Source organism: Marmota flaviventris, chromosome 6 (assembly GCF_047511675.1).
Source record: "Marmota flaviventris isolate mMarFla1 chromosome 6, mMarFla1.hap1, whole genome shotgun sequence".
NCBI classification, from domain to species: Eukaryota; Metazoa; Chordata; class Mammalia; order Rodentia; family Sciuridae; genus Marmota; species Marmota flaviventris.
In genome coordinates this window covers 83982860-84000679 of record NC_092503.1, presented here as the reverse complement: position 1 = coordinate 84000679, position 17820 = coordinate 83982860, and the positions used below count along the sequence as shown (strand labels likewise).

The 17820-nt window shown below is 36.6% G+C and overlaps 1 protein-coding gene across 2 annotated transcripts in view; it reads right to left on the bottom strand.

Annotated features, from left to right (window-relative positions):
* Window positions 1-17820, bottom strand: part of Filip1 (filamin A interacting protein 1) — a 170779-nt gene that overhangs the window by 51259 nt on the left and 101700 nt on the right. For both annotated transcript variants that reach the window (XM_027928252.2, XM_027928251.2), the window contains exon 3: window positions 5258-5431. In XM_027928252.2, the coding sequence (XP_027784053.1) occupies window positions 5258-5431 (174 nt within the window). The remainder of the gene's footprint in view (window positions 1-5257; window positions 5432-17820) is intronic.

The window sequence follows — 17820 nt, the reverse complement described above, 5'->3', positions numbered from 1 at the left end:
ATTAGGTGTTCAGTAAATGTTTGTTAAATCTTACAATATTGATAGTTTCCTGTTGTACTCACTCTCTGCCCCATCTGTTTTTGTTTGGTATTGGAATTAAACCCAGAGGCTCTTTACCACTGAGTTAAATCCCCGGTCCTTTTTTTTTTTATAATTTTTTATATAGAGACAGTTGGCCTCAAACTTTGATCTTCCTGCCTCAGCCTCCTGAGTCTGGAATTACAGGGATGTGTCACCGTGCCAAGCTTGCTCTCTCTTAAACTCTATATAGATCAGGATTTCTCAAGTTTGGCACTGCTGAAGCTAGGTCATTTATTGTGGGGTTGTGCACTGGAGGATGTTTAATAGTATCGTCACCATGTGATGCCCTGTGTATTAGAGGATGTTTAGCAGCACACCTTTGGCCTATCTACTAGATGCTAGTAGCACCATCTCCAGCTGTGATGATCAAACTATCCTGACATTGTCAACTGTCTCCTGGAAGGAGAAATCCACCAGCTTACTGCATCCCAGTTAAAACAAATGATCTAGTTTAAATCCATTCTCAGTCTCAAAATTGACTTCCTAAAACCCACTATCTCACAGGTTATCAACACCAGAGCCTTCTTTCTTAGTTTTCTATGTTTGCCCTTCAGTTATAAAAAGGATTTGTGATTCTTTCTGCAGTTGCATTTTATATTCATTGTGAATGAATCATTTCTGGAACCCCAAATAAAAAAGAGCTGCCCCCATCATCCTCAGTAACTTCTTTCCAGATCTCCACAACTTTTGCTTAGGAGCAAGTGACCCAATGGAACTAGTGGAGAAATCATGTTAACTGGTAGCTAATAAATATAAAATCAGTAGAATTTGACAAATTACACGTTTATATCTTCTGACAAATTTTTGTAGCCTTAGAGGGACAGTCTATACCATTAGAATAGTTCTTGTTTATGAACTATTCTAAGGACTTTTTCAACTTCCTACATGTTCCTTCTCACCAAATTTTATAGAACTTGTCAAGCACTGCTGAATTATCATTATCATCAGAAATGGGGAAGGAGGACTGGGATGTGGCTCAGTGGTAGAGTGCTTGCCCTGCATGTGCAAGGCCCCGGGCATGATCCTCATTATCACACACACAATGTGGGGAGAATTACTTATTCTTCTTTTTGATCCTTTTATTATAAAATAGGATTCTCCATCTTTGAATATGAAAAGCAGCTTCTGACTATTTTTTAATACTCTCTGCCATACTTCCCAAGGAAGGAGGAGTGACTTATTGAAGGTTATATTTGGAATAGGAAACTGGGCATGTACAGCTCAGTCTTTCATTTATTTTTTATTCTGTCTGCCATAGGATGACATGACATGCTCTAAAGGCCCCAACTTTTCCCTAGGATCTCTCAATCCATTCAAGGAAATGTGGAGAGGAAAATGGTGGCATTGTTAATTAGATGGTTGAAAGAGAAATCCAAAGAGGCAGTGGTTGCATGGACATCTAGAAAAAAACAGCATATGAAAATATCAAGTGTTCAGGGGCAGCCTTACTTAGCTTCAATATATTCTGTCCACTGGGCCTTTGAGACTGGCTGTTCACAGTAGCCTTAGTCCACAGCTAGACCACTGGAGTAGGTTGCTGGGATATCAGTGGATAATGCTCACCTCACCCACAGTAGCACAATTTGACCCAACCATGATTACATCACCAGGAAAACAGTCTTTTTGTCTCCTAATGCATAATTGCTGGGGAATTGGGTTGCATAGTATGCTTTTGAGGTAGAACTGTGGACCCAGACTTTAGAATTCAGGGGCAGTAAATTCTTCCGCTATGAAGCATTAGTGTGAGGATCTAGCTTTTAATTTTAAATTCTGCATGTAAGAACTTAACATAGGTAGCAATACAGCATCTGTGCCAGATGCTATTTCTTGTTATTTTGTCTGGAAACATATCAAGCTCCTAAAAGAGAACTGAGATGGCCTATTCTCTTGGCTGTATATGAAGACTAATTCCCATAACTATAGACCCTATAGATTCATGAATCATATGTACCATGTATATGGCTTTTGGTTTTGAAGATCCAAGCTGTAGCTCAGCTTAGAGGAATGGCTTTGATTAATGAGCAGTGAAAGTGGAATGGGCACCTATTACTTTGGAAATACAGCTTCCACTTGGACAGAAGTGGAAGGAAAATTGAATTAGATCATCATAGAGCCAAAGGCCAAAAATTTACTAAGGAAAGAGTGTACCTGGAAGTCTTTTCCAAATGAATCAGATTGGCAGATTAGTGCAAAGACTTGAGATTGAGAACAATTTCAGTATGTGTTAGATAAAAGGATCACAGTTCAGGAAATGTTTTTGACTCTGTTACCTGAAGAGGGCTAAATGGAGAAGTACTAAGGAATCCAGGAAGAGAGAAATCAACTTAAAAGGAAATACAAGGTCTTAAAAATCAAACCAGATTTATACAAAAGGGAAATGGATCTAAGTGCAAAGATAGAGCCATAAAAAAAAATCTTGGAGCTGGAAACTTATAAATTTTTTAAAAGTTTGAGCATATGAAATTTGTACTATGATAATTGTGTGTGTCCTAATGAACTCTTGGATTCCTTGGAAAAAAACAGAATATAGGGACTTAAGGATAAAATAATGCATCTTTGAAAATGCCAAGACAAGTCATTTTACTGAAGAGGAAAGCAAAAACAATTAATTGAGTTTGAGTGGAACAAGAAATTAAATTAAAAGGAAAGAAACAAAAATCTTAATTTTTCTTGGAATTTTGCTCAAAAGAATTATGAATTTTAACATTCTGGACTTTGATTTATAAGGAAGTTCAGGGAGGTTTAATATTTTCTATTTAATTTCTGCCCAGACATTTGGCAAGGGAAAGAGATCCACCGCATTGTGTTCACACTGAATTCAACTGGGGCCTAATTTGGTATGGAAATTACAATGAGCAGTGATTTTTTTTATTATTATTATTTTAAAATTTTTTTGGATTGAGATGCAACAAAGCTTCCAGGAACAAAAGCTAGACTACATGCTCATGGTCCCAGGAAACTAATGGAACAGTGATATATTGGAGTGCATGTTTGGAAGAAAGACTTATGTTTCTGGATAATAAGACCTTGATTGTTAATACTAAAGGATTAAGAGATCAAAAATCTGTACATAATGGGAAAAAAAACCTTTTTTTTCTAGCATTCTATTTCTCTCACAATGCAGGACTTCATTTGTTAGTACTAGGAAGAGTAATTTCATCCTTCTCTCTTTCTACTTCCTCACTCACTTCTCCCCAAGAGAGAAATTACTCTCAGATTGCTGAAAGGAGAAAGGAACAAAGAAGTACACCCAGTTTAGCCGGTTCCAGGACAAATTACAAGCTGGTCGTTTCTGCTCTGCTGCTCTGTCCAGAGGTAGGAATGCTGGTATCAGGCCTACTTTCTTTTTTGGCGGGGAGGGGAGGTACTGGAGATTAAACTCAGGGCACTCAACCACTAAGCCACATCCCCAGTCCTGGTTTTTTTAGAGACAGGGTCTGACTGAATTGCTTAGCATATTGCTTTTTACTGAGGCTGACTTTGAATTTTCAATCCACCTGCCTCAGCCTCCAGAACCGCTGGGATTATAGGCATGCGCCACTGTGCCTGGCAGGCCTACTTTCTGAAGGTAGATTAGAAACTCTTCTCTTTGTGTACTATCCATAGAACTCAGTGGACAGGAGACAATGATTCTGCACATGTCTGCCTTGGAGACCTATCTCTTCCTTGCATGTACATCCAAAGCTCTTGGGAGAAAAAAATTAAGATGCTCAAATGAAACCATTTATTAAAGCTGAGTTATCCAATTCAAGTTACTATTATTATAAAATCAATGTATGTTTTTAACCTCTATTTGTCTTTTCCTCCCCAAATCCCTATTTAGAATCAGTTAAAGGGTATGAGCAATTATCATTCTCAAATCCTAGAAAATACTAATGGCTGATGTTTTTTGAGTACCCAGTACTGTGTCAGATGCTGTGCTAAGAGCTTTACAGTATTGCTCTGTTTAATCCTCACATCATCTCTATGAGGTGTGCACTGTGGTTTCTCCCACCTCACAGATAAAGGCTTAGGGCCAAGGATATAGCTCAGTTGGTAGAGTGCCTGCCTCGCATGCACAAGGCCCTGGGTTCAATTCCCAGCACCACAAAAAAAGAAAAAGAAAAAAAGACCCTGAGGCTTAAAGAGCACAATTGGCCAAGGTAAGGTCATATACAGCTAGTAAAGGTGCATCTCAAACATGGAAGTATATCCAACTTGTTGACTGTACTCCATCACATAATCATCTCTTAACAACTTTAGGAAAAATTGAGAATAGAGCTTCAGTTTGCTCTTGTTGAATAAATTAGAAAATTATGAAGCATCAATTTGTTTTGAATACTAACTAAAGAATATCTTGTCTCTCAGATCTGTCAAACTGAGCTGCTCTGAAGACTTGATAAAAGTCAAAAGTTAACTTTATAATAAGTTGCTTTAAACATTCAATTTTGTGAGGTTTTTTTCATTCATCATGCTAATTGCATAGCTATTAATTCTTCACATGAATTTTCAGGAATCAGTGTGACTTGATTTGTAAACTGTGACCCTAATTTGGCATCAAACTTATACTACAATGTGAAAGTATTTTTAAAATATTATCTCATGGGTAATTAGTAATGATAGTCCATAGTTCCTAACACAATCTTATTCACAAAAGTGATTAAATATAGCCCTACAGAATTATAATAAAAAATTGTTCTAAGAATTTCATTGGGAATTTGCCTCAATCATTGTATTTTAGGTACTCACATAAGACCTTTTTAATTATGACAGTCTTTAAGATACCCGAAAAACAATCTGGCTTTATAACCATAAATATTAATATAAAATCAATTTAGTTTTAGATTTCCAATTTGATGATAATCCTGACAACTCAATGTTAAAGCTGACAAATATTTCAAATTTTTATACACATAATTTCTTAGAGAAGTAAAACAATAATATACTGTAAGAGCATGTAACTATTATACTCACATGGAAAATATACTTCAAGCTTTAAGCATATTTAAGTAAAAGCTTCTGAAATTCTTATCATTGAAGCTCACCAACTACAACCTTGAATTAATTATACTTTACTTGATATTAGTGTACCATAAAATTTTTTCCTTTGAAAGAAAATGTTCAAATATGTAAATAGAAAAATGGGAAGATATGCCTCTGAGTTTTCCTTCTAGGGGACTTGGTATCATATTTTTACCTCTGAGATGGGTTTCTCATAGACATCTTCTCCTATGGACTTCTCCTGAGCAAGGATGGCATCTCGGTGCAGGATCCGAAGCACTTTCTCTGGTTCTGCAGATCCGTAGTGAGCCTCCAGAACCTCAGGCTTGGTTTTCTCAGTCTTCAACATATGGATCACATCTTCTCTGGCCTGTGGTAGAAAGTACAGCAAGGTCAGATGGTTGACAATGTAAATCATATAACAGGCTCACAAAATCAACATGGAGCTTATTGAATACATACCCATCTCTTCAGGGTTATTGGCAAATTAACTGGGTATTCTGTTCTTTTTTTTTTTTTTTCCACCAAGAGCAGATTGGCAAGCAGATACTCTGCTTCAGGTTGCTAGGAAGCAGGCAAGCAGAAAGAGGGTTTGTGCTAATATTAACTACATAAAAATTGCTTGATTTAAGTAGCAATGATTTGAGAGAAGGGGCAGGGTTGGGCTGGTTTTGGTATAGATAACTTGTTGCAGTGCAAATGAGGTCAAAGACAAGCTAAAATCTTCTAGGTTTCTATTTATGCTCTAAGTGCAGTATTCAAATCCAGTTTATAGTAAAACCCTGCTCTCTTCATCCCATAACTCCGTGTTAATTAAAGCTAGCTATAACTTCATGTGAAATTAACAAACAGCCTTTATTAGTGATTTCTTTCTGTTCCTCATCAAGTAATTCCTTTTGCCCAGAAGTACATGGTTGAGTATTCACTCCATGCTGGGCTGGGCTTTTTCCATCTAATGCATTCATGCTGAAAGTGAGATATTATTCTTTGAATATCCAGACTACCCACAGATGAGTTGGGTTTGGTAGGGTCATGGTTATTCTTTTGGTTTCTTAGCACAACGTTAAATGAAGCTTTCGAGAAAACCATGTAATTGTAGGTTTTATATGATATTATCTTTGGTCCCTATCCCATAATGCAAATGCATCTGGATATATTTTGTACTGGTTAGCTGTGATGATATTGCTAGTCATTGATGTAGCTGACATTTGCTGAATGTACTTCCATCTGGGCCTTGGCTCACTTGGAACTGTTTTTCCAGTAATGATGATGGGTAAGTATCTGACTTCATTCCAACTTGTACTAAAGACCAAACTGAGAGTTTCAGTCTGTGACAATGGAATAGAGTTTTCCCTGTATTAATGCTAACTATGGATTTGAGTCTTTAAAAATGTATCATTATTATGGTTGTCTAAACAAGAGAGCTGACTAGTCAAGTATTTATGATAGGACCAACATAAAGTTGGTCTTTCTTGAAGTTCCTCACTTCTACTGCATTGTCAGTCTCCAAATTAATCTAATTCCAGATGAATTGGAGACATCAATCAACCAGACTATGCAAATTTTCAGTGTCTCAACCACATATATGTATGCTCATTTCAAGACTAAAAAAAAGAAAATATTACTTTTGAAGAACTTAGTGATTGGGAACATTAATGAGAATATTAAGATCAGAAAATAGGTTCCTGAAAAGACAATATGTCTCCATGCAGGGTGAAAGGATATTCATACAGTCACAATGTCAGGCTAACCTGTACAGTGTCTTTATGCAAATTGCTTTAGAAAAATGGTGCCTGCTTCAATGAAGGTATGGTCCTGAATCAGAGTGCAGCTTATGCAGCTCACCTAGTGAGAGAAGAGTGGGCTGAATTCCATCTACTCATCTCCTCTGCCAGGTAACCCTCATGCAAGGCATAATTCTCTATCTGCATGAGGTGGTCCTATTCTGAAGGAGCCTCCAGGCGTATAACTTGTTACTAGTCTTCAGGAGGGAAATGCTCCTACGTTCATCTCACTGGTGAACACATATAGCATCTTCTAAAGTAATGGTTTTCAAAGCTGACCGCATGGGAATCACCTGGAACTTTAAAAAATCCCACAGCCCATGCCATCCCAGACCAATTACATCCCAATCTCTGGGAGAAGGGCTTGTGCATCAGTCCATGTTAAAGCTCCTGGGTGATTGCAGAGTACTGTGCTCACACTACTTTGGTTTGGATTTGGTTTGAGTGTGTCCCCTAGGGGTTTGTGTGCCAGAAGCTTGTTCCCCAGTGTGGTGATATGAGAGATACTGGAACTTTTAGGTGGTGGGGCTTAGTGGAAGGTGAACATCAGGTCATTGGGAACACTCTCGGGTTGATATAATTCTCACAGGACCCTGGATATTCCTTTAGAGCAAGTTGTGCAAAAGAACAAACCTAGCCAGTGAATTCCTCTAGCTTTCTCTCTTAAGATGTGACTACTCTCTCCTCTCACACATGCTTCTGCCATAATGCCATCTGCCATGCTGTGGTGCACAACACAATAGGCCAAGTTATGGTGTTACACAATTGTGGATTTTCAGTCTCCAAAACTATGAGCTATATAAGCCTCTTTTCTTTATAAAGGACGAGCCTCCAGTATTTTGTTAGCAACAGAAAATAATTGAATACACACACTAATAAATTAAGAGACAGAGCAACCAAACTGATTAATAATCCCTGGTACTATTCAATCTAAACTTTGCTAAGTTGGTGTGTGTGCTTTTTCTTTTTCTGTCTTTGGAAAGATATTATCACCTTACTTCTTTCAATCACCTCACACCTGAGGTCAGTCTTAAACTTTAGCCAGAGCGGAAAACTTCATCTGAAAAAAGAAACTGTGAATTTAGTGACTAATGCAGTGAGAAGGAAGAAAAATTTAGAATCATATTTCAAAGTGACAAAATGGTGATGATAAGGTTGGCAAGGTGGAAGTCTCCATAACAAACTATTATTTTTCCTATCTTTAAATCAAATGAAGTAAAGTCTGTCTTCTAAAGTTCACATTTTAACATGTGAAGTGTAAAGACTCAGGGAAGACATTGAATTTACTGGGTTTTTTTTGGGGGGGGGAGTTAAAAATTTTAAAAATAATCTCAGCAACTTGGGAATCTGAGGCAGGAGTATCATAAATTCAAAGCCAAACTCAGCAACAAGACTCTGACTCAAAATTTAAAAATAAAAAATAAATAAATAAAATTTAAAATGTTTAAACAGTAAAGGAGAATGTATTGTCATTTGTACACTAATTTGAGATATTGATTCAAAATAAAATGCAAATATTTCAAATGGTTTGCTTCCTACTCTCTAAAATGTAGTAGATATGTAAGAAAAGGAAGAGCAGAATAAAAGCAAAATTCAAATTCTTCAGAAAAGAAATCATGATTGAAGGCATAGATTCAATCATATAGTACTTGAATAATTAAACAAACTTTTGAAAGACTGAAAAAAATGGCTTAGAAGACAGACACTAAATGTAGTGGGATGAAGGCTGCATGTAGTCCCTTATCTTTTGCTTATATGTTTGTTCTCAACTTTCCACAATGAATATGTAATTAATTTTATAAAAAGAAACAAAGTTGCACTTTTATAAAGAAAGTCCTCATATTTCTATTTCACACAAGTCCTCATTATTTCTATTTCACACAACAGGGCAAGGGCAAATAATGTAGTAAAAAGTTCCTTTTACACATGCCCAATGCTGAGAAAGCCACCTTCATTCTGGCTATATATAAGCCTACACACAGTGTCCCTGGGATTTAACACAAAGAAAACATAAACCAAATTTCGAAAGATTGTACTATACCATCGTTTTGGCATTGCTCTGATTCCTTTTAGGATTATTTAAACACAGCAGTAAATCCAAGATAGAACAGCCACTAAAGTGGGTGGGGATGCTAACAACGAGGTGGTGTGAGGACTATAGTTGTCCCACTAACATTTATTCTGATTTACTCACATTCCAACTAGACCACTGAAGGAATCATTGAAGAGCTATTTACATATTGCCTTTCCACAAATGACATCCTGAAAAAGTGTTTGTCCCTAATTATGGATAAATGTCAGAAAGTGGCTTTCAAAATGCAAACAGTATTTAATAACCTTGAGAGCTTAGATTGCACCACTGAGTTAACACAAGTTTGCACAACCTGAGCATAAAGAAAATTAATTAAATCATTTTTCTGTATTTTTATTTTTATTTATTTATTTATTTAGGTACTAGGGATTGAACCCAGGGCTCTTTACCTCTAAGCTTTTTATTTTGAGACAGGATCTTGCTAACTTGCTGAGGATGGCCTTGAACTTGCTGAGGATGGCCTTGAACTTGCATCATCCTTCCTTAGCTTCCTGAGTTGCTGGAATTACAGGTGTGAGCCATCATACCCAGCAAGTTAATTAAATGTTAAAACTATTAAGCAAGTTAATTAAATGTTAAAACTATTAAGCTAAACACAAACAAAAACAGAAATAAAATTCGCATGATGGTATAGAAGTTTCCAGTCCTAAAATTGCTTTGACCTAATCTATGAAAAAGGATCATAATAACTTTCTTACATGATTGTTTTAGAATGGCATCAGATATAAATATATTAAATGCATAATAAGCACATGGCACACAGTAGGTGCTAAGTCAATGGTAATGATTTATTATAGTTCTGTTAGGTCCCTATCATTAGATAACTTTTTGCACATGAGGAGAAAAGGAATTTTGTAAGATATATTTTTTCCCTAGTCAAATGTAACATTTAAAACTGGTAGAGTTTAACCATCTACACATTCCACAATTTGCTTTGAAGAACAGTTTTTCAAAAGGGAATTTTTTAATTCAAGCAACCTCTTCCCAAAAGTTATTTCATCTTCCTGACTCAGTTTGTTTGTCTCTAAAGTAGGGACACTAATCCTTCTATGTCATAGGTACTTTGTCAGGTTCTAACAAGAGGATGCAAATAAAGTGCATTTGAATCAGTAAATAGGTAGTGATTTCAGCTTAATAGTTTACTATTCAATTTAAAATGCATAAATATTATTGTTAGTTATCATCTTGACCAAATCTTTCTGATTCTCTTAGAAGATAACTTCTATTCTTCCTACCGATGTGAAACGCCTATTATTTCTCTTCTTAAAAATCCATTTATGTTTGAACCTTATTAATTGCTATAAGATATATATATATATTTCACATTTCATCTTACTTTCATTATCCTAGAAACTAATTACCAAAGCAAAAGAGGCTAAGGTGATGTAATACTGTGTATCATATATTTAAAACCACTCTATTCACCTCTTATTTAGAGCTTTTTTTTTTCTTTTTAAAATTTATTTTATAGTTGTAGTTGGACACAATACCTTTATTTCATTTATTTATTTTTATGTGGTGCTGAGAATTAAACCCAGGGCCCCACACGTGCTAGGCGAGCACTCTATCACTGAGCCACAACCTCAGCCCCATTATTTAGAGCTTTTTATCTGCTGTGATAATCCTGGAAAGAATAACAATATTGTCTTTAATTTACTGTATTTAGAAAAATTAAATACAATAAATCAATATTGTGGCATCTTTTTAATCAGTGGATTATTTAAGGTGACTACATGACCATAATAAATTTGTTCACTATTTTAAATATGCAATTCAATCTAAGTAAAAATGATTCTATATTTTGGGGCTAAAACTACTGTTACAACTAAAGTTGAGAAACTTGTTAATTTTTTGATAAAGGAATAAAATTCCAAATATCAGAAAGCTTCTGGTTTTGAACACTATTTTCACACACAAGTTTAGTCAGAAGCAAGTGGTTAAAGCTCTAGGATTCTGGGGCACTCCTAAATAGACCATTCCATTGGAATACAGGTAAAATGACCCAGAGAGAAGAATGCTTTGAAAAAATTCTCCAAAAGAGCTACTTTTCTGCCTGAGAAGTGGGGGAGGGGATTGGAAGAATGAAACAATAAAGTTGTTCATCTTAATCCTAATGATAGAGGAGAGTAAAAATGAGAGGAGGCTATAGAAAAAGACATATCTTTCTCTTCCATCAGACCTGGCTCCTCTTTGTGCCAGTGCAGTCATGGTGGACTAAAAGGTTGTGAGTTGGTTGCATGAGGAACTGATTCAAAACATATGGGGGCAGCAAAGAGCTACTCTGTGAAGCCCAGGTCCACAGGTGAGCATGTGATTCATCTCATAAAGTCAAGTGAGGGCATCTGGGCCTTGCCTGGGGTCACAAGGCAGAGTAAAACATAGGTTCAAAAGCGGGGCAAATTCAATTATTCATGCAACAAATATTTGTAAACATTTACTTTGTGCAGTACACTGTATTCAGTATTAGAGATATAATTGCATCCCTAGGAATTCAAGTCTGGAGGGATGTAAACAATTGAAAGCATTTACAAGATGTTATAATGTGCTTATGGTGGAAGAAATGCAGGGAGCTAAGAACTTGATCTAGAAGAACACTTGACTTGAGTCTGAGCTAACACAGGAGGCTTCCTGGAGGAAATGATCTGAAATCACAGTGAGTACTTGGGCCAGAGAAAAGAGGAGGGAAGGTTAAGAGTGGTCCAGACCAAAGGAAGACTTTGCAAAGGCCAAACATATTTAGATGCTTGGGTTGGTGGAAGATGAGTGATAGATTCTCAAGAATGCCTTGTAAGCCATGCAATGAGTTTGCATTTTTTCACAGAGTAGCAGGAAGTTCTACAATTTTTAAGCACAAGGACAATAAATGGCATGGTCAAAATTGCTGTGTTAAAGACAAAAAAATTCTGAGTCAGCAGATCTCTTGGAGGATTCCAGCAATGTGTTTTGAAATATCTTTGCAAGTGATACTAAAGCACAACTACATTTAGAAGCCACTGCTCTAGGGCAGAGAGGTCAATTCGGCACTTAAAACGTGGTGGTTAGCTCTAGGTTCCCAGCAGGGTCATTTGATTCCTAGGGACTTGCTTGCCCCAGAGGTTTCTTGATGCTCTCCCTGAGTTATCAGTCCCGCTGACCTTTCTTCACCAAAGAATCAGGGTCACTTCAGAGCAGCAGGCCACACTAGGTCACGGGAAACTGTTGGAAATGTTTATCAGTCCTGAACAAGCCAGGGTCACCAACTGTCCTAGTGTGTCTGGGACTAAGGGGAGCAGAGTCCTGGGGAGCTGGACTTCCGAAAACCAGGACAGTCCCAGGCAGACTTGGACAAATTGGTCACCTTATGGGAATCCCAAGTAAGAAGGAAACTGCATATTTCATAATATCCCTGTGCCTAAGAGGGCAGTCAAAATTGGGCTCACAATGCTCAGGAGCTAAATTTCAAAGTTTAGTTTTCTTTTAAGGAAAAGTGCCATCATTGATTATTATGCCTGGTGATCATTGGACTACTTAAAAGTTGCTGGATTTTTCAATCTTCGAAAGAAACAAAACTATAATCAGTAAGAAAGAATGCTTAGATTTTGTGTTCTCATGGCACACTCATTTCTACACTCCTTCACGGGGACATATGTAACCCTGGGAGCACAAAATGGAACAATGAGCACTGGACCCTGAAGATAAATGATGCACTCCCTGAAGCACTAATCTTTCTGAAAGATAGGAGAGGAGTTAATACATCTTAAATTTTATTTATTCATTTATTTGTTTGGGGTACCAGGGATTGAACCCAGGGCGCTTAATCACTGAGCCACATCCCCAGCCTTTTTACTTTTTATTTTGAGGCAGGTTTTCGCTAAGTTGCTTAAGGCCTTGCCAAGTTTCTGAGGCTGGCTTTGAACCTGCAATCCTTCTGCCTCAGCCTCCCAAGCTGCTGGGATTACAGGCCTGCCACCACTGTGTCTGGCTATTTATTTATGTTTAATTGACACATAAAATTGTACATATTTACAGAGTACTGTGTGATATTTCAGCACATGTATATGCTATGTAATATTTAAGCCGAGTTAAGCATATCTACTAAAACATTCATCATTTGTTTATGAAGAAAACATTCAAAATCCTTCAGACTTTTTTGAGATATTCAGTATATTGTCATTATCCATAGTCACTCTACTGAGCAAAAGAACACCAGAACTTCTTGTCTCTAACCATAACTTAATACCTATTAATCAGCTTTTTCCCATCACAGGCTATTAATACAATTTAATTATTTACTTTAGTGTTTAGGGCAAAACACAGATACAAAAACATCAACTTTTTTTTTTTTTTTTTTTTTTGAGGCAGACAGCTTGGGAAAGACTGTTACATGTTATCTCCACTTACTTTGTTGTGAAGGATACCCAGTGGGAAGTTCAAGAGGCCTGCCCCACCTAATGACACTGACACTAGGCACATTAAAAAAGGCACTACTGTCACGAGCTGCTGAGGTTCAATGAGGGATCCATTTTGAGGAAAGAATAAATCTAGTTCTCTGCTTATGGAAGAACCAGAATGACACAGTTCCCAAACACTGTCACTCCTTTGTATTGTTTATTTAACTACACAAATAAGGCCCCATTGCTGCAGTGAGCCAAGGAGCCCTAGAAGAGATGGCCCTAGAGGATCAGGACATGCCCATTTTGGGAACTCTACTGTTTTGTATCTATTTACATAAGGTGATTTATTAGTTTACTTGTCTATTTCCTTCTTGGGTGGTGAGCTGCCTTGAAGACACTGGGTCTACAGTGTCTCTAAGAGTGCCTGCCACATGATAGGCACTCAGTAAATATTTGTTGAAATAAAGAAAAGTAAAATTAAGTGACGTGAAGTCAGAAAGGCATAAGGTCCTGAAAATCTCAGAACAACTGTGACTACTTATCCTTGTTCAAAATATCTAAACAATTACATTTTGTCAACCTCTCTGCTCTTTCATCTGACATCTTTGTCTACAATGTAGGAGTCACTTTGTTCTTCTCAAGTTTATTCCAAAAAGAAAATATGTAAACTGAGTAAGGAAAAACAGTACATTCCACCAGAATGCTGCAAGAGGAAATGGGCTCTCTCTAAATCTCATGCAAACTAAATTACACTATTTATCCTAGCTAGGTAAATACTAATATTATAAATGGATTAAAAGAGAAACTATGGGATTTATAGTGTATTAGCTATTATTATAGAAATTAAACCCATTTTCCCCTGAACTTTGGAAAGTAAAATCACCATGATTTTAGTAAAATCACTAGTACAACAACATATGAGAAGAGCATTTAGACATGGTTAGTTTAAAAGGCCACTAGAGCTAAAAATGTGACTTTTGGTTTCTCTGGGAAAAAAAAAAAAAATTTCCTCCACAACTATATGGTTAATGTAGCCTAAAACTTCCTGCAGAGTTTATTCATTAAAGACTAGTACTTCAGACTGAATATCATCCAAAAGAAATCTTGTATTAAAATATAAGAAGTAGATGCTATTTTTCAGTTAAAACTTGCTCTTGTCACCATGAAAGCTTGATTTTTTACAAGTAAATAACTCAAAACCCAATGATGTTTTCGTCAGAAATAATTTCTAAAACTCCATCCTAAAATTTATATGGATCTCAAGAGACCCTGAATACCAAAACAATCATGCAAAAGAATAGAGTTGGAGGTGTCTCATGCTCTCTGATCCCAAAACTTACTACAAAACCACACTGATTAAAACAGTATGGCACTGTCATGAAAACAGACATATAGAGCAATAGAATAGAGAGCCCATAAATAAACCCTGGAATACATAGTCAAATGATTTCCCATAGGGATGCCAAGACATTCCATGGGGAAAAGAGAATCTTTTCAACAAATGGTGCTGGGAAATCTGGATATCCACCTGTGAAAGAATGAAGTTAGGCCTTACAGCTAATTCAAAAATTAACTCAAAATTAATCAAAGTGTAAGGCTAAAACTATTAAACTCTCAGAAAAAGTATGTGAGAAATGCTTCATGATATTGAATTTGGCAAATATTATACCAAAAGCACAGGCAAAAAAAGAGAAAAAATACATTAATTAGACTATGTTGAACTTAAAATTTTTTGTGCTTGATGCTTGAACACAATCATCAGAGTGAAAAGCAATTCATGGAATGGAAGAAAATATCTGCAAATCATATGGTTATTAAGGGTTAATACCCAGAATACTAAAGAACTTCTATAATTAAAAAAAAATGTTTTCATGGGCAAAGATTTGAATGGATATTTCTCAGAATTAAAACTTTTAATAAACACATTAAAAGATGTTTAATATCATGTACCATTAGAGAAATGCAAATAAAAATCATGGTTAGATGATAGAACTTTACACCTATTAGGATGGCCATTACAAAACAAAACAGAAAACAATAAGGGTTAGTGAGGATGTGGAAAAATTGAAACCCTTGTAAGCTACTGCTGGACATGTAAAACAGTGCAGCCACTATAAAAAACAATAAAGAACATTCCTCGTAAAGATAAAAATAGATTGCCATAATTAGTAATTCCATTTCAGGTATATACCCCCAAAGAATTGAAAGCAGGGACTTTACTAGCTATTTGTATGCCAAGTTCACAGTAGCATTATTCCCAATAGTCAAAAAATGGAAGGAACCCAAGTGTCCCTGACAAAAGAATGGTAAACTAAATGTGGTATATACATACAATAGAATATCATTCTACCTCACAAAGGAAGGAAATTCCTACACATGCTACAGTATGAATGAGCCTTGAAGGTGTTATGCTATATCAAATAAGTCTTTTACAAAAGGACAAATAGGATTCCACTCAGATGAGGTACTTAGAATAGTCAAATGTATAGAGACAGGAAGTATAATGGTGGTTGCCAGGGGTAAGGGGAGATGGAGAAAAGGAAATTATTGTTTAATAGGTATAGAATTTCTGGTTTAGGAGATTAAAAATTTCTGGAGATGGATGGTGGTGATAATTGCACAAGATCAGTTTGCTTAATGCCACCAAACTGTACACATAACAATAATTAAAATGGTCAAATTTATGTTATATATATTTTACCACAGTTTTTTAAAGTTAAAATTACATTGTTCACCCCAAAAACTTAAATAAGAAAAGAAAATAAAAATAATTTCCAATCCTTTAGCTAGAAATTACCAATTTAAAAAAAAAAACCAAGAAAAATGCCATGTCATAAATTTTTAAAGAATAGTCATATTTTCCTTGTCATTAGTCATCTAAATGTCACTGTCATTCGTGGACTTAAGTGCATTTTTATTATTTAGTTTTCTTCTTTTTTGTACACATTGGGATATTAATAGTAAGACAGCTGCTGAGTCCTGGATTGGAAATTAGATAAGGTCATAGGTTAACTTATGTGGAGCTGTGATCCTACAGTATAAAATTTCTTAAATTCCCAAAGACTAAGCTTTTTATTTTGTGCTAAAAAAGACCTGTGAGAGCTCCTAAGCTGCCCACTTTCTGTGAGCCAGGTGAGAAGCTGAATTACTTGGAACATGGAGAAGTCATTGCTAAAACACAAGATATTTTGTGGTTGTTTATCCAGCTCAGTAAATTTCATCCTTTCAACATAAACCAGCTAGACCAGACCCAGGACAGACAAAGCACCTCTGGCACAACTCTGCCTATTAGGTTGAAATTTCTTCACCTCCTTACTTTTTCCTGATTGTCTCCTTTTCAGTTGGTCTCTAGAAGGTATTATTCTAGCTTGAGGAAAATCACTGGTGTAATTGCATCTGGGGGACTGACTGGCATGTGGCCTTGCTGCAAAGCTATTTGCATGAAGGACTGAGGCTCTTCCTGGGAAAGAACTCATCCCAAGGGAGAAAGGGCACCATTTTGGTTGAAGAACAATGAAGCAGGGTCAGAGGGGAAGGGTGAGTCTGAGTGCAGCACAGTGCCTGTCACTCAGAATCCCATCCAGCCCACCCACCCCCTCCACCCATGCTCGAATCCCCGGTGAGGGATTGCAATAAAAGACCCAAATAAAAACCAGAGGAATTGGTAAATTAGAATTCAAGGCATTGCAGCTTCCCCAAGAAGAGGGAAGGGTGGGGAGGAACAGACCTTTCTGCATCTTGCATTACACTCTCAGTGTAGACATCAGCCTGAGCAGCTTCCAAGTGGACACCCACTGCCATCAACAGAAAAAAGAGCCTTTGGGGCAGCAGTGTTGACCGTGTTTCCAGCAGGCACTTATAGGGGTAGCCATCGGGACCACCATAGATTGGAGAAGGGAAAAAAAGGGCAAAGGAGCAAATACCAATGGTAGCCCAGGGGGGGCGTGTAGAACATGTGAAGGTCATTTTCTGGGGCCTTCTAGGACTTAGGAGAGGAATGTAAAGGAGCTTGGCATTCTCACTGAGCAGGAGGATGCAGAAGTAGGAGAGGGAAAGATAATAGCCTTTGATATTATTTTTTATCTTCAAACTGGTAAGAGTTGAGAAATGTGAGAAGTACTTTTTCAAAAGAGTAACAATTTTAGACAAACGAGATAAAACTACATTGTCAACATAGAATTTATACATGAGGTTTATTTAAACCACATACCATTGAGTTCAACTTCTGACCTAAGTGAATTCTGTTTGTAGCATACATAGCAATATTACAGTTTAATTTTTTGAACAAGAATACAAGAAAATCTCAACCATTTTGAACTTGGGAAGAATGTCACACTGAGTATTTATTTGCCTTAATAAAGAAGAGACCAAGAGGTCTGGGGATATAGCTCAGTTGGTACAGTGCTTGCCTTGTATGTACAAGGCCCTGGGTTTGATTCCCCAGCACCACAAAAACAAACAAGAGTTAGCACTCTAAATTGTTGTTTGCGAATAGGTACATCCTCAAGTG